This window comes from Magnolia sinica, chromosome 1 (assembly GCF_029962835.1).
Source record: "Magnolia sinica isolate HGM2019 chromosome 1, MsV1, whole genome shotgun sequence".
NCBI classification, from domain to species: domain Eukaryota; kingdom Viridiplantae; phylum Streptophyta; class Magnoliopsida; order Magnoliales; family Magnoliaceae; genus Magnolia; species Magnolia sinica.
In genome coordinates this window covers 141,120,474-141,138,409 of record NC_080573.1, presented here as the reverse complement: position 1 = coordinate 141,138,409, position 17,936 = coordinate 141,120,474, and the positions used below count along the sequence as shown (strand labels likewise).

Below are 17,936 nucleotides of genomic sequence, written 5' to 3'. Positions count from 1 at the left end.
AACAGATATTCTAAAAAGCACGCAGGAAGGAGAATTATGATCCAGTACGAATGTTCCTTACCTTATTATGGAACAAGTTTATCCGTTGGACCAACTGGGCCCATGTAGAAAGAAATGCTGGACAAAATGCTAACCACTAGCATTTAATAACATGAATCTATAACGAGAATGATAGGCGACTTTCATTGAACTACAGGAGCTAACATACCTGGATCATGTTGATTTGTTGGAATCTCAAAACACCAATATACATGTAAAAAAGGAAAGAGCTACCGATTCTTCTCATCTTCCACACTAATTCAGTTCTACATTCTACCACAGCCTTTTACCACTTTATATAGAAGGCAGGGGAAGTTACCTAGGTCTGTCAAACTCCACACACATACTAGCCTTTCTCCCAATCTCCGTCTCCTCAAAAGCATAAGAAGAAAAAACAAGCCAAGAATGAATTGCCTTAGAAACTGCAGACAAACAAGGGTTTCCTGCTCTGGTTGCAAGTGGGCCCCATGACTCCAGCATGCCTGCCCGATGATGCTCCAGTTTTGGATGTGCCACAAACGAGAGAAGACTCTACACCTACATGAAAATGCATGTGAGTAATCTGAGGAAGATTCAAGAAAAAAAAAAAAAAAACATGTGACACTGGAACTAATCAAGCGATGCTGGAAACACCCTTGGACCCTGTACAAAGGGGGTTTATTGGATGGTGAGGGCCCTGTGTTGGGCCTGGCCCACACACAAGCCACCTTGCTGCTGCCGTGAGCAATCACTTTCTTCCCCCCTTTTGACTGACAGGTTATGGAAGGCTGCCAGGTGGAAGTCTGAATGTTGCCGGTAACAGCCATTCCCATTGGAATACATGATCTGTTCGTGCATATCCTGCGTTGTTGAAGTGAGTCCTTTTACTTCTTGCTGGGTGATGGAGGAACCCCGGGTGCAAGCAGACAGTGAGTGTTCAGAATCAGACAAGCTCACAGACGGCATGGGAGCACCTGGGCTTGACTCCGTTACCTTCTCGGGGTTGGGGTTGGGGTTGGGGTTGGCAGCAATGCTATTTAGCTTCTTTGTGTTGAGGAAACGACCCCCACTTCCCCTCGCCCTTCTCATAGCATGCTGATGACGAGATTCATGAAGATACGGCTGTAAAGGAATTGCATGATTACCCACCTATAATCGACCAAGAGCATGGATCCAAAAAACCAACACTACTTTGAAAATAGACATTCGTAGTGACAGAAAATAAAATTATTAGAAAGAGTCACAAGAATGAGCTTGTCGAAGTTTTCACTCTTGCTTAGTGTGCTGCAGTTTAGATAAATGCACCATGTCATTATCTTGCCTAGCAGCTCCATGGTCTTAAAATTCGATTAATTTGAATAATCCAGGTAACATGGAGGTTGAGTAAAGAACAAGAGACTCTTTGGAGGAAAGGTTATCTCTGCAAAGTACAGCGAATCTGAAAGGAGTTGGATACCAGGCGCACTCACAAAGATAATGAGACTTCCATCTGGAAAGCCATTTCCAGAGTTTGACGCTATCTCCAATGGAGTTGGTCAAGTTGTCATGAGCATAAGCAGATTTAAAGTTGGAGATGGAGAGAGGATTCTCTTCTAGGAGGATTTGCGGTTTCGGGAGATTTCCCTTGCATCTAGATTCCCTGGACTCTACCACTGTGCTAGAAGAAACTGTCTTGTCAAGGGAGCTTATGAGCTAGTGGGTAAGCAAAATAACTTGGTCTCTGCAGTTCCTTGAAACCTATGGGACCACAGGATTGCAATGGTAGCTGACATTTTAGATCTTCTCAATGAGGCCATTCTTAACCCTTTTGAGGATGGCGCTCTCATTTCATCCAATAATAATAATAATAATAATTAAAGGCGCTAGGTCCCATAGCTTCTCCTAAACTCCCATGGCCGAAAGTGTAGGTGACCAATGCCCTTCCTGAGTCAAGACTTGTTGTTGAGCTGCCATTGCCAATAAAATCCTCAAGGTTGATAACTCTAAAAAGGTATTGGTCCATGCTCAATATGTGCTTTATGCTTTGTACCGAGGCGGAATCCATAAGTCACTTCCTTTTCAGGTGAAATTCGGCTCCAGTTGGTCTACCTTCTCCAGTCTCTTCAAAATTAATTGGGTTCTTCTCAACCTGTTTGTTTCACCGTTTACAATGGTAATTGCATGTAAATGGGCAATGATTATTTACCAAGGAAAATACATGTATGAAATGGTTTTGATGTTGATAGTTTCACAAAAATTAAGGTGGCAAAGAAGAAAATACATAAAATCAATGGAGCCCACCATGATGCATGTGATCGCTTGGGTGTCCGAGAGGTGGAAGCTTACTTTGATCCTCAATAGCTTAAAAACTTGTTACCATCTATAGTGATGAGTTTTCACTCCTCGTGAAGCTAATTGAGAAGCCAATCCCCTCACTAAGGGGTCCTTTGATCTTCTCTTTGTATGGTGAACACTATCCAAGCTTTGATGGATCCTTCTATCTTCTTGCTCGGGGGGGGGGGGGGGGGGTGGTCTTTTTGGATAAAACCACCAGCATATTGAGTAATTGGATAAAACCACCACTTTATTTTAAGTTCAGACATAACCACCTACATTTTGAGGGTGCTTTTGAAGGAACCACATTCCATTAAAAAATAATTTAAAAAGTCTTTTTGGATAAAACCACCAGCATATTGAGTAATTGGATAAAACCACCACTTTATTTTAAGTTCAGACATAACCACCTACATTTTGAGGGTGCTTTTGAAGGAACCACATTCCATTAAAAAATAATTTAAAAAAAAAAAAAAAAAAAAAAAAAAAAAAAAAAACCATGTAATGATCTTCTCAAGGGCCCATTTGATTTTCCAATTTTTGTAATTAGAAATAAATGAGCCATGATTATCTTTGGAAGGTGTTTGTTAACACACTAATTACAAATCAAGAATCAATATTCAAATGCAGTCAAAGGAATGGAAATCGTAATTATTACAATTTTCTATTGTAAAACTCCCTTATTTACAGTGGTTCATGGAGAAAACAAACACCCTAACTCAGTCATCATTACAATCAAATCACACTGACATCAATAGGGAATTATAAGGGTATGTAATCATTATCCATTTGTAGCCAATTACTGCTGCAATTGGAAAAACAAACAGGCCTTACATGACTGAAATGCCATCATATAAGTTAAAAGGACGAACATGAGCATGCTTTCTACGTGTGGGAGAATGGTCACACGTTTGCAAGAAAAGTCACGTGTGAGTTGAGTATGGCCTTGGTTCGAAGATTGAGATCAAGATCATCAGTGTGACTTAAATACGTGATAAGTGAATCTATGCCATTTTAGAAGATGATTGGCCAAGCATTAGGGTTTTCTTAATGGAATGTGGTTCCCACAAAGGCACCCTTAAATGTGGGTGGTTACATCTAAACTTTAAATAAATAAATACATAAAAGGGGAACTGCCAACATGTAGATGGGAAGGCAAAATGGTTGTCTGCTTTAATGACAAGACATCTAAGCTTCTGAAATTTCCCACGAAAAAAATGCAATGTATAATATATAGACAACCATATGACCTAACCTTATTGAAAGACATGTTTATTTAAAGGTGAGACTATGGGAATAGTTCACCACTTATTGAATAATCTCAATCATACTGGTCTTCCTGCTGAGTTTGGAGCCACTGCTCCTTTTTATTCTAACCATTCATTTGTTAGCCACCAATACGGTGCATAGGATCGCATGATCAGTGTGATTTTGGGATGATTCTCTGTCCACAATGGGCCCTAAAATTTGTACAGTTAATCATGTAAGATGGACGAGACCAGCAACTTAAAAGATGAAAGATGGTGGCACTATCACCTCAACCCGTCCTAAAAAAGCTTGAGGTTACTCCAGATGTTGTATCTATGATACAACTGCAAAGAGCCATTGCATGCTAATGTTTTAAGAAATATAATTAAAACTATTGCAACTGCGTGGCAATTCTGATGCCATGACTTTACATTATCCTGAAGGGCAATTTTCATAAAGTCTGTGAAAGGAATTGATAGTATCCAATTATTTCAGATTTCTCAGTAGAGCATGTGCCAGTGATCATAAATTCCTACAGATTAAATAATGTAGGACCACAGCTTAAAATGCAATAAAGAAACGATCGAACTTTCACTCTAAAGATGCGTCCGCTAACAATGCCAAAACATTGACAATGCTGGCATATGTTGTATTGTATCCACTCAATAAGAAGCAAGTACCACGGAACTATGGCTGCAACTTGGGTTCGGGTCAACCTGGACCCAATTGACCCAACCTTAGTACGGGTCAGGTTGTCTAGGACCTTGGGTTGGGTTCAGGTTGGAAAACGTCAACATGATTTGAAATCAGGTTGGTTTCAAGTTGAGCAAATTCAGTTCACGTTAGGTCAGGTTGGAACTAATAACATGTATTTGGTCGGGTTATTGGGTCAAGTTGGATCGGGTCGGGAATGACATTGTGTATTTGGGTTGGGTTGGGTTGGGTCAAGTTGGGTCTGGGTGGAGTATCAAGGAATTCGGGTTGGCAACCTCGGGTTGGAATTTGTTAGGTGGGATTGCGGATTGGGTCCTCTTGAAGTTGGGTCTGGCTCAGGTTGACCCTCAACCCAACCCAACCCGCCCCAGTTGCACCCCTAGTGTTAACCTCAACCATGCCCATACTAGTTATGGATGGGTAGTTCAATGCACATGTACCTACCTTTCTACCTCTTATCAATTTCTTTTCCAATTCGGCCTTTGCACGCAACTGTCTTCGTCTCAGAATTCCATGGTATTGCTTGGCATTTACATAAACAGGTTCCTCTGCCATTTCAAAGGGCAAAGGCATACGACTATGATGCACCCCGAGTATTTGAGGATGTACCTGCAAATTGCAAGAACCATTAGCTAATATCTTCATCATCTTCAATTGCAAAATTTGGTAAATATTACTGTTGACAGTATCCCGTAGTAGTATCATTTCGCAGGGGATCCCAGGAAAAGGAAAAGGTTTTCCATTGATTTGGCATGCAAGCATGTTTGGATATCGATGGAAAACCATGGATTCCAAGGTAACATTTCCACCCTAATCCGGATGCACATTTCTCAAGAAATATTATTTCATGGAGATTGGAAGTTTCACTTGTGAAACAAACATGACCGATGAAAATGGACAATGGAAACAATCATAAACTTTCCATTTCCATGGATTCCTGTCTATCCAAACATGGCCTGGCTTTAGAAAATTACCCACATACATGTTCAAACTTCACGTATAACATGGCACTACAACCAAAAAATAAAAAAAAATAAAATCCATGCAATACACTTTCCTTTCTTTTTCAGTGTGTGCTTCTTCAGTACTCAAAAACTCAATATTGTAAAAATAAAGCATATACTTATGCATCCAGAATTGGATAAAATTCATGACAAACTGAGTCGAATTTACCATAAATTAAAAGGATAACATGACGAAACTGGTACATGACCGCAGAAGACAAATGAGTACATTATAACCTGAGTATGGTGTTAGGTTCAGGACAGATCATTCACTGTCACTAGAGCCAGCACGAGAGCATAACTATCTGAAATGAAAAACCTGAGCATTGTTTTGCTTGTTCCTCTTACCTCTCTATTTTGTAGATCAAGAAGTGAAAACCTTTACTTTCCCAATTTTGCAACCTACTGGTGGTCGTCCGATGTTCTGGGGTTTTCACTATTCCATTCATTGTTGGTTTACTAAGCTAGTGAAAACAGCAGTTTGTGTGCTTGTATTTTTTTGAGTATGTGGATGCAGCAAGAAGGCCATCATAAAGTGTGCCCAAGAATGGAACAAGAAGATTAGAAATATCACAGATCCTATAATGCAACAGAAATTAACGAGGAACACTTTGGAGCAGTACTTCCACAACACAACCAACCAGAGTGAACCTTTCATTATATGAACGTAACTACTACATTAATAATTCCTGCTCAGCACCAAGATTTTTATTTTTTTATTTTTGAATCAAAACCAAGAAATTTTATCAAAGTAAAGAGAATGTCATTATAGAAGGGTTTCTATAAGTAGGTTATGGTTGCTAAAATAGCATAACCAAACCAGTCAGGCAAGATTCATTTATTTCTATGCATACAGGCTACATACCAGAGCCTGAGTTCCATAAGCAGTCACAATCCCGCCATAATAAGGATCTGGATATGGATATGATGCACAAGCCTGTAAACATTGAAAAGGAAAACACATAAGAGTTCCTTCAGAAGTATATTACACAAGACGTGAAAATTCAAGCTCCATAGCAAATTGACAAAGAAGTCCCATCCAACAAAAAGTTTAAAGGGGTCGTTTGGCAGCTTGGATTTGGTTTTGACTTGAATCCAAAAATGGGAATTAGAATCCCTGAGATTTCATTAAATTCAAGCTCCACAATAAATTGACAATGAAGTCCCATCCAACCAAAAGATTTAAGGGGTCATTTGGCAGCTTGGATTTGGTATTTCACTTAAGAATCCAAAACCAGGATTTAGAATCCCTGAGATTTTCATTCAGTCAGTAGTGTTTGGAAACCTGGATTTTCAATCTGTGGAATTCAGAAACTGTCTTTGGATGCTGTTGGAAGGTGTGGAGAGGAGATTCTGTTGCTCTCCTCGAGCAATTTAAAAAATATGACTGATCAAGAGGATTTCCAATCATCGGATTTTGTAAGCTAGCCTTTCGAGAGGAATTGAGAACTGAGCTTTGCTTTGGATTTCAAATCCTAGATCCCCCGAATTCCAGGGTGCTAAACACAATATTTTGGTCTGAATTTGGATTCAAATTCCAAAAGCACAAAATCCAAGCTGCCAAATGACACCTAACTATCTATGTCACAACCACATAAATGAGAAGAGATAGGGAACAAGTGCTCTTACAACTGTACGACCAAGTTCCAAGTGGGTATGCGGCACAGCATAATCAGTAATTACATGAGGTATTGTAGATGTGGCATTCTGAGCCTGTTGTTGTTCTTGCCCATGCTTTCCATCAGATCCTGAAGGAAGGCCTCTATTAGTATCAGAATGATGTAACTATTTCCACCCAAGTAGATAACAAGAAACTGTTGTTCAGCTGCATAGAAAAGTGTATTTAAGGTGAGATTAGGCCCATTTATATCATGTAAGAGGTAGTGATATAGACATAACCTATCAAAACAAACAAACATTGATATAAAAATACACATTGGGCTTCTATCCTACACATGAGAGATTTTGTTCTATTACATGCACTTTTTAAGTATGTGGGGTGATGGGCCTTTCAACAACTTTGTGAAGATGAAAACACACAAGGATACTATAACATTACGAAAATAACCATGACAAAGAACTAGAAAAAGGTTGGAAATTCTAAGTGCTCAAGGCATAATATTTGAAACTCATAACAGAAGTTATAACACCACCCATTGTGCCACATGCCTAGTGGCAGTTTTAAGTTCATTATGAAATACTGCAACATGCAGACAGGTTTCTCTATTGCAATCAATAAATTCTCTGAAACTTACCACGTTGAATAGCCTAACTGGCAAGGAAATATGTTACCAAACACAGTAGGAATTCTGAATCAACCAATTAAATGGCATAAAATATTAATCGAGTGTCCACACTCACAGATCCCATCAAATATGCAGATCAGTAGAAAGAGAACTTTGACAGACTTGAACTGTAAAAATTCAATAGAATTTCACATCAGGCATTTTCGAATGACAAGAGCACTGGTGGGACTGATACAGGTTCTGAAGAAAGATTGCTAAGACAGAATTATTTCAATGACATGCATGCAAGACCATGATATGCAAATTGGTGTTCTGTTCTTCAAATAATTCTTATGCCAAGCATGCTTCTCACTAGCTAAGTTACATCTTTTCATATAGTTCAAAAACTCGGAAACTCGACTCGAACTCAGCATCGACTCGTCCTGACTCATCGAGTCAACTCAACACGACTCAAAGCGAATCGCTTGCTTATGCAGCATTTTTATTTATTATTTATAAAAATAATTTATTTTTTATTTTTACAAAAAAAGGTAATGAAGGGGTTTCAGACCCAAGACCTATGACAACAGGAGCAGCGTCTCTAACCAACAAGCCACGCACCCTTTCCAATATATATATATATATATATATTTTTTATCTATATATAACTATTTAGAAATGAGGTCTCAAGTCTAACTGGTTGGACCACAGGTTATGGTCCACCGACTTCTAACTTGCTAAGTGCATGGGACATCCAACTAGTTCAATAGATTAGCCCACCATGAGGAAAACTTCATGCAAAAATCAGCTCCATCCACTGATCAAGTGGACTACACTAGGGTCTCCCTTCCCATGGCTCAGTGGTGGACAGATTGCGTTTCAAGACTGAGGTCATGGGTTTGAGTGCCCATGTGGGGTGTGTGTGTGTAAAAAATAAAAAATAAAAAAAAATTTAAAAAAATAGTGGACCACACTTGTATTTTGCTATACACCGTATCCTATGGTGTGACCCACTTGATGATTGGATAGGGCTGATTTTTGCACTGGGAAATTCCTCATGGTGGGGCTAACTTATCAAGAAGATTGGATGTCACAAGAACTTAATCAGGTTGGAAGTAATCCACCACGTGGACTGTAAACTGTGGTCCAACCAGTTGGACTTGAGACCCTCTCTTTAGAAATATTTACAAATAATATTAAATATCAAGTCAAGTAAAGACTCATCCAGGTCCTTGAGTCAACACACCCCACTAGACATAGAGTCAAGTAGAGTTTTGGGTTTGTAAACTATGTTTTGTCATGGTTTAAATTGTCATCTAATACATATTGTATCACTGTTATGGCACCAATAGCTACCCAGAAGAGGCAATAAGCCAATAATCCCTTTGTTCTGTAATCTGAAGAATCTTTTAAAGAAATTTTATACTGATATTGACGGCTAATCTTCTCCAATATGTTGTGATACAAGAGCATGATTTCAGCCTTTCCTTGAAAACAACTTAAAAGGATACAAATTAAAGATAGAGAACCTTTCTGTGTCGACATAACTTGCATTTCTTTGCTAACATTAGCACCCTCATCAAGTCTATCATCAGCATGTGATGAAACTCCTTTGGCTCCTGCACCTCCATTGGCAGTTCCAACTGGAGACTTTGAGCTCTCCAATAACATGGCTACTGGAGAGACAATACCATACCCAACATCACACCACCGAAGCCGAGAACGGATTGTTGCTGGCAGAACACTGTGAACCTCAGGTTCTACTGTGTTCGTATTTACGGATTCTGAGGGCATGCTTCCCGACTTCAGCAAAAGGATATATTCCCTCTATCCAACTACATCAAAAGTAACTCTCAATCAATGCAATGTAGTAAAACCTGTTACAAAAGGGACATAGATGAACCCAAAAATAGTATGAGAAGCAATAAGATATAGCAGAAAAATAAAAGAGGCACAGATAGAAAGCTGGTGAAATCAATGAAACAGATACGTGTAGAAGACAGGGAAAAGAAAGGATAAGAAGGACAGTGAAATCATGCCCAGATCACACACAGTGTGTGTAGGGTTTTGCTAACGTCCCCACCCCCAAGCTTTTAAATGGGACATGGGGTGAACTATCATCTATTTGAACTGTTCATTCATTCATACAACTAGGAGCACGCCATGGTTCAAAAATCACACCAATCGGATGATCCTAAGTATCTGATCAATAGCATTGGAAAATAGATGGTCAAGATTGAATGGAGAAACAAAATAGGCTCAATCATCATCTTGAAACATCCACTAGATAGATCCCACTTTGTATGGCTTATGATTCCAAAGTAGCAATTTGGTTTGAAGATTCCAACCATGTGATCTATTGCTCCTAAACAAAGGACGGTTGTAACGAATTGGCCTCATACAAAGGGTTAGGATCATCCGTTAGGAGTGGTTTTGCACCCTGGCTTTCTCCCAATGGTACTATCAAATGAACCGTCTTGATCAATGGTAGGGCATCCCACGTGTCATTCAAAACTTTTGGGGACAATAGGAAAACCCATATATGTATGTATGTAATTTAGAGGTCTTTTGGTGGTGGGAAACCAAGTCTGGCAAACCAGTCCTGTTACTTACAAACAGGATTTCTAGCCCCACATGCACCACTTACAAAGAAGAAGAAAATGGGGGGGGGGGGAGTGTGTGCAGTCCAGAATTAGGCAGGCAATATGTTTTAGTTAAATGTGGACCGAGGGAAATTCTTCTAAACTGTTAATTTTTTCATAAGACAGATGGACCACATGACTAGCCTGAACTCTACAGCAGATCATCTCATAGTGGATTTCAACTCATATACAACTTGGATTTCCCAATCACATGTTGGGTTGGAACATGTGCCATGTGTGGGGATTCTACATGTAGAACCTAATAGAAATGCTGTGGCAATTTGTGAGTGGAGAGATTGAAGAGGTAGTAAATCATATGTGGCACACATGCCAGCCTCAAATTAGGGGGAATCTTCAATCTCTACTTTTGAGGATTGGAGAGTGGTAGGTGAAATAAGCAATCCTGAGAATTGGTCAGTCGTGGAGGCTCCAAGCAAGGGTTTGGGAGGGAATGCTTGGATTGGCCAATCCAGGATTGACTGATACAAGGATGGAAATGGACCCTATTACCTTATGAAAAACCACAACCATATCAAAAGCATTGCAAAAGAAACTAAGGCCCTGCTTCAATACAAGGATCCAAATGGACCCTATTACCTTGTGAAAAAGCACAACCATATCAAAACCATTGCAAAAGAAACTAAGGCCATGTTTGGTTGCCACTTATAAATCATTTAATCTCATTTTAATTAACGGTAATTATGCATAAGAGATCGTAGTTTGTATGAATTAGAGTTATCAATACATCATTACTGTTAACTAAAATGAGATGAACTCATTTTTAAGCGGCAACCAAACAGGGCCCAAGTAAACAACCAAGCGGGAAAAAAAAAAGCAAAAAAATAAATAAAATGAGAGAGAGAGAGAGAGAGAGAGAGAGAGAGAGAGAGAATCTCATTTCAATATATGAAATAATTAGAAAAAACTGAAGAAAAACAGAAAGTAAATGTTTTTTTCCTGATTAACCAAAAGTGGATAATCTTTAGAGTGATCATATAATCCTTGGCCCAGGGACATCACACGAGTGGGCCCACAGTTTAGCGATCGACACAATTGATCTGTTGGGCCCCACCATGGATGGTCCAGCCCCAAAAAATCTCCCACATAAGAAGTCCTATCCATACAACCTTCGGCCCTTTTCCCATCGAATCCGGACCGTTGTTTCGTTTCCTTATTAATCACCTACTTGCAGGCAACCAATTGAACCATCAGGACTATCGGATCTGAGAGATTTTCGGGGACACGATCCATCCACAGTTCGGCCGATCAGACCAATATCTGGAATATTGATCTAGGACCCACTCGTAGAAATTCAAAACCCGAGGACTCTGGAGACATCCTCCGTAGGAAGGTGGGCCTTTTTCGCTCAGATAGGGCATGAAGGACCAAATTCTAATCAAGACCACAGATCATTCAGGAAGAAAGAGAAGGGACGAAAAACTACTGCAAACGCAAAAACAAATTCTATAATGGGAGCGATGCAGGGAACTAAGAAACGTACTAGTTTATAGCAGTGAAAGAAACCCTAGAATCTTCTTCTTCTCTTCTTTACGGCAATCGATTCATCTGAGAATCCATTTCCGGTCTGCAATTTTATGAAGACAGAAAAATCCAATTCTCTCCTTCCTATCTGAAATACCTCCAAAACAGGTTTTAAAATGTTTTAGGCACAAGGACGGAATTAACCTCGTTTTTTTCTCGTAATGACGTTGCATTGCATCCTTGCGTTTTCTTCTCTCTACTCGCGAGGATAGCAATCTCGAAGTCATCCTGACCGCACGTCCCTTAGCAGCATGTCAGTGCCAGATCTGAACATTTCCTCGAGTGAGCCATAAATGGCTTGTGCTTTGACCTGTAAATGAGGCCCGTATGGTGATTATGTCGTTCACATGGACACGTCAAACATGGGCCGTTGGCCTTTTATTTCTAACCATCCATTTTTGGGTAACCCGTACGACTCACCTGATGACCGGACAGGTCAGGTTTTCGGCCATGATACGTAAACAGTGGGACCCACTTGATGAGTGCACTGGATCTTGCTTTCGTATTGCGTTGGTACGCATTGGGAGAGATTCCTACTCTAGAGAGTAGCCGTCTCATTCCTTGGGTCCCACAGTCACATATATCATGGTGGGCCCCACAGTCATGGGTCGCACCCACCACGTGTTGCAGTGGGCCATACAAAAGACTGCTCGTTTAGGTACTCGAGATCTCGTTAGAAGTTTCCCCACTCGCCACGTATTAGATGGGCTGCTCCCCAATCGAGATTGCGATTTGGAGCAATTGAAAATGAAGAGCAAGGTAAAGAGATCCATGCCGTTCGTCCCGAAAGGCCCACCATGAACAAGCCCTGGCAAAAAAATCAGGATGGTCAAACTCATCAGGTTGGCCACATTTGTATTTCGACTAAGGAACTAGTCCATATCCAAGTCCAACCACGCACGAGATGAATCTTCCGATTCCTCGCACACATGATCACTCATCAGTATACCATGGTTTGGTGATCCAAGCCATTGATTCGATGGGCCCGACCGTGGATTGGGGACAGACGAAAATATGGCTTGTTAAAAGATAAGCCTGTGTCGGATGAATGTCAGACCATAGATGAATTTGTTTTCCACTAGACCGTGTCTGCCACCATATCAACGGTTCAGAACGTTTCGATCCAGGTCGTCAGACTTTTAAGACGCACCCAATCGCATCAAAGCTTTGGGTACCAAATCATGTGCCCCACATGCATGGAATCCTGTACATAACCAAACCCTGGCCCCACATGTGTGAATCTTAGCCATCCAAACTCTCCTTTTCCAGTTTGGAGGGGAAGGAGGTCATTTTGGTCATTACATTCAACGAGAGGATACGCTAACGTGGATAGGTGAGTTTCAGTTATTTTACACAAACTGCCAAACTGAGTTCTTGCAGAGGCAAGGGCGTGGCTCGACACGTGGCGAGAATCTGGCTGAAGTAGATGAGTTAACGGCAAAATGACGGCTCTACGCCGTTAGCGTCGTCATCTGTCGTGGCAAAGGGTAGCAGCCCGTACGCTGTCTCGCCTGCTGGTTGACGCGCAGCACCAAGTGACGGCAACACCTGACTGCCACGCATGCCAAGGCGGCTGGACGCGGATTTCCTGCTAAAGCCTTTTGCAAGGAGTTCCTGCGCTGCAAACTTTATGTCTGTGAGATATTTATACTGTTTATCCGGTTTTTAGCTTAATTTAAACTTGAGATAAATATTCAGCAGGATCCATGACTCAAGTAGACTGCATTAAAGGAAAACATGGACAAGAAAATTTCAACCGTTGAAACTTCCATAGGGTAAACAATTATATTTACATGTCATCTATATTGTTTACAACGTCATTACTATTTAGATGAACTGAAAACACAAATATCATCCTAATTCAACACTTCCCTGGCTTCATACATATTTCAACTGTGGTTGTGTCTTCGTCACATTTGAGTCTCATATCCAGTCTTTTTTTTTTTTTTCCCACGCCTTGAAATGAGCTTAAAAAAGTGTATGGACGGGGTTAATTTCTCACAAACATTACAGTGGTTCCCACCTAAGTTTCTAGCCCAAAAACTTTGCGCGAAAGGGTTTCACAGGAAATCCGCTTCTAAGGCGGCTGAGGAAATGCTCCTGTGCTTCCGTTTCCATGGAAATATCCATACACCCTACCCAGCCTACCTTCTTCTTTACCCATGTTTGAGAAATAGGTGGTCCGTACCTTGAATCTGATTTAATATTAGTATACGTTCCTATTTAGAAAAAGATTACTGATCAAAGAGATCCCTCCCTTGAAATTGGCAGTATAAGAAAAACAAGCGGATGATGGATGATTTTTTAATTGTTCACCGTTCGCATTAGGGTCAAGTAAATGAATGGTTTCGATTGGTTATCCCTTAACCACTTCTGAGATGTAAGTACGTTGCACTGAATTCCATGGAGGCGGGTCTACTGACTCTTTACCGGAATATGGATGGATAGGATACGTACACGTGGGGATTCTGGCGGCTTCTAGAAGATTAGAGCCGGTGAGGAAAGCTTTCATACTCTGGCGGATGAATGATGCACAGGTAGCTAGAAATTACTTTGAAATTGTATGCGTTGCATATGAGTAAGAATAATCAAACTGTCCAAATTATGGATAACAGATTTGATGCAACGTGACCCGTAAACTGATTATTGGGCAATCGGATTGGTGGACATATATTGGACGGTTGAAAATTATCAAAAAGTTCATTCTATAAATAAGTACCCAAAACAGTTGTCACTTGCTATTTATTTATTTTTCTTCTTATTCATTGTCTTAGGGTTTTTGCTTCATATATACATGTAGGGTTTTATTTTTTCTATATTTATATTCATGCAGTTTATTGTTGCTTAGTTTCCTTGCTGTAGAGGAATTTTTCTACCCAATTTTTATATGTTACTTCATTTCCAGTAACACTTACAAATATACTTCATGTACACCACACATAAATGTAGTCAATCACTTATTTTCACACTGTTATACATTTTTTATATGTACCACCTTAACATCCATTAACCTAAGACCCACGATATCTCATTACTTAGGGCCCGGCCGGGTGGATTGGAAGGGATTGAATGGTATTAGGGTGGATGGCATAGATTTCAAGGTAATAATGGTGTTGTCAGTGGATTATCTTAAGATCTATGGGATTGCTTATATCGCAGGATTGCTATACAAGTCTGTTTGGCACGCACAGCCAATTCCGGGATTAAACCTTACCATCCCTTCCAATTCCTCAAACCAAACACGTCCCAAGCAAATTTGAACGGATTAGGGTGGATTGGATGGGTTTTGAGGGCCCATTTGGCCGGGTGGATTTGAAGGGATTGAATGGTATTAGGGTGGATGGCATGGATTTCTAAGTAATGATGGTGTTGTCAGTGGATTGTCTTGAGACCCATGGGATTGCTATATCCAGCCTGTTTGGCATGTCGGGCCAATCCTGGGATTAAACCTTCCCATCCCTTCCAATCCCTTGAACCAAACACGTCCCAGGCAAATTTGAACGGATTAGGGTAGATTGGATGGGATTTAAAGGTAATGATGGTGTTGTCAGTGGATTGTCTTGAGATCCATGGGATTGGGATCAGATCACAGACTCAGTTTGGCACGCCCGGCCACTCCCGGGATTTAACTTCCAGTCCCTTCCAATACCGTCCAATCCCTACCAATCCGATCGGCCAAACGGACCCTAAAGGTAATGATGGTGTTGTCAATGGATTGTCTTAAGATCCATAGGATTGCTGTATCCAGGGATCAGATCACCAAGTCTATTGGGCACGCCCGGCCACTCCTGAGATTTAACTTCCAATCCCTTCCAATACCATCCAATCCCTTCCAAACCGCCTGGCCAAACGGGCCATTAATTATTCCAAAGCAAATCTAAACCATTTTTTAAATATATAAAATAATGTACAGGATGATTCCAAAATCAATTGGTTAATATAAATGATTTGTAAATGCAAGTTCTGCCGTCATGTTGATCAATTATTTCAATTCTTAATATAAAGCTAAGCACATAATGATTGTAAATCCTTTATTGAGAATCTTAGTCTTAATAAAAACATGATTAACCAATCAACTCACCATGATCCATCTAAAACACTCACATGTTAGTGAAACAAACTAAATGATCATATCATCACCGGTAACCTAAGTCCCTTGAAGTCTGAGAATAAGTGTAACAAGCATATTTGGCATGATGCATAAGGATTCCATGTGAATCCAAAAAGTGAATCCAAAAAAAGAAAAAAAAATTTGTATACTTAATAGTGGCCCACCATGAGGTCTATGTGAAATCCACCCTGAAGTGTGTCACACCATATTACTTGTAGGGCCCAAAACTTAGCTAAGTCTGTAATTTAGGTGGTCCATATGATTGGAAATAATATATAGGGGATACTTCTCCCAACTATTTCCCTTCATATGACCCACCTAAATCACGAATCAGACTAATTTTTGAGCCCTATGGCTAAAATGGAGTGACACATCTAATAATCAGGGTGTATTTCATGTAAATATTAAGGTGGGGTATACCAATTCTTGAAGCCAACAAAGTCATTATCATGTCTTGACGTGAATTCGTGGACTCCTTAAAAATATTGTTAGACATGGTCATCATGATGTTTATGTAAAATCCACCATGATCATTGAGTGTGTTGCTTAATTTGAGATGCATGGCCCAAAAATCATATTCCTCTATCATTCAAGTGGGACATACGAAGGGAAACAGGAACCCTCATCCTCCAAATTGTTTCCTTTCGTGTGGCCCATATGAATCGATGATGGGCTTGATTTTTTATGTGCACCTAAATTTTAGCTTTGTATCAACGGTTGGAGTGGATTTCATATATATAATCATTATAGTGGCCGTGAAAAATCAAGTGTGGGTGTGTCTCTCTCTCAACTTTTTCCTTAGTATGGCCCACCTGAATCACACAATGAACTGCTTTTAATGTTGATGTCATCCATGGTAAACCGTGTTAATCAGATTTGGAAATATAGCTCTTGACCAAGAATCCGAAATGACTAAAAGGGTGGCGAATGGAATCCATTTAGCACCTCCCTACCACTCTCCAAACACACCTACTTTATACCTTTATCACCCATTCCTACCGTTTTCTTGGTGCCAAATGACCCTAATATCATACATTAAAATCCAAATTGATTTCCTAAATTTAATCAATATTATATGTATGGGGACAATGGGGACAATATCACATGGTCAAGACTCACATCGTTCACACAACAATTACACCATATATAGTAGCTTATAAATTAAGTTATCCCAACTTATCCGCTAACCATGATAATATTCTAGGTTTACCAAGGAGAAGAGGAATTACATTTTATAATGTATTTCATAAAAACCTTGTCCTATTTCATTCCTTAAGGACACAGAGATCTTCATGAAGTCTCCTAATTATAGCCAACGCATGTATATAAAAAATATACATGCAAATTCATCGTAGTAAAAGAGCATACATTCCACCATCTTATATTGTCAAAAAGCTAAATCCGCCAACTATCTCATTTTGGAATATGAAATGATGCAACTGCATTAAATGGAAGTTTAGGATCTTAAATTCTCTTTTCATTATTTTGATTGTTAATTAATTATTTTTTTTGAAGAATTATCAACACCCCACCCTGTGGTAATTGCAAACCGTTGACTGATCATAGCTGGCGCTGCAAATTCCACGCCTTGGGATTTCTGACAGATTTTGCATGTAAATGAGTTGCCAAGTATCCATCGGCCTATCATGGGCGTAGACCTAGTCACAAGCCGAGTTAGCTCGATAAACTCGATTGACTCGACTCGAAAAAACTCACCTCGACTCAGTGGGACGAGTTGAGTCAAGTACCATTTTAGAGCTCGAGTCAAAAAATGAGTCAAGTTTGAGCACTAAGTCACTCGACTCGAAACTTGACTCGACTTAAGCTCAACTTAGGCTCGACTCGGTTCGAACTCGACTTGACCCACCATATTTAAAGCAGGCTTTGAAAAAATAAAACTCTAATCTATTTCATACTTTCTTTCACCTCACGCAGCACCCACAACTCCTCGTTCTTTTTGCTTTTTCCTTTCTTCTCCCTTTCCCCTTTTTGGTTTTTCCTCTTCTTCTCATTCTCCAATTTGTCCATTCCTCCTTCCCAAATCCGATTCAAATCCTGCAGTCTTCGTTGGAGCCTGGAAGTGGAATCGAAGAACTTAGTACTCTCTCTCTCTCTCTCT

At 40.0% G+C, this 17,936-nt stretch overlaps 2 protein-coding genes across 7 annotated transcripts in view; one reads left to right on the top strand and one right to left on the bottom strand.

Moving 5' to 3' along the window:
- The window catches only part of LOC131221439 (guanylate kinase 1-like), a 77,865-nt gene that overhangs the window by 11,529 nt on the left and 48,400 nt on the right, over positions 1–17,936 (top strand). The gene's annotated exons all lie outside the window — the stretch shown is intronic.
- LOC131221444 (nuclear transcription factor Y subunit A-7-like) lies at positions 161–11,761 on the bottom strand. 6 transcript variants are annotated; one of them, XM_058216723.1, is made up of 8 exons: positions 11,666–11,714; positions 9,052–9,399; positions 6,927–7,045; positions 6,163–6,234; positions 4,738–4,902; positions 1,012–1,140; positions 673–912; positions 161–576 (listed from the first exon to the last, which is right to left on the bottom strand). In XM_058216723.1, exons 2-7 carry the CDS (start codon positions 9,314–9,316, stop codon positions 697–699), a joined length of 966 nt encoding a protein of 321 aa, XP_058072706.1. In that variant the 5' UTR covers positions 9,317–9,399; positions 11,666–11,714; the 3' UTR covers positions 161–576; positions 673–696. The 6 variants fall into 6 exon arrangements, with proteins under 6 accessions (XP_058072706.1, XP_058072691.1, XP_058072685.1 ...); XM_058216708.1 differs by having other exon boundaries at positions 673–1,140; positions 9,052–9,357; positions 11,666–11,761; XM_058216702.1 differs by having other exon boundaries at positions 673–1,140.

Coding starts and splice junctions, on each gene's coding strand:
- LOC131221444 (XM_058216708.1), bottom strand. CDS start 9,316: ATGCCCTCAGAATCCGTAAATACGAACACAGTAGAACCTGAGGTTCAC. Junction 7,046..9,051: donor AGTTATGTCGACACAGAAAG/GTTCTCTATCTT, acceptor GCCTTCCTTCAG/GATCTGATGGAAAGCATGGG. Junction 1,141..4,737: donor AATTGATAAGAGGTAGAAAG/GTAGGTACATGT, acceptor ATTCCTTTACAG/CCGTATCTTCATGAATCTCG.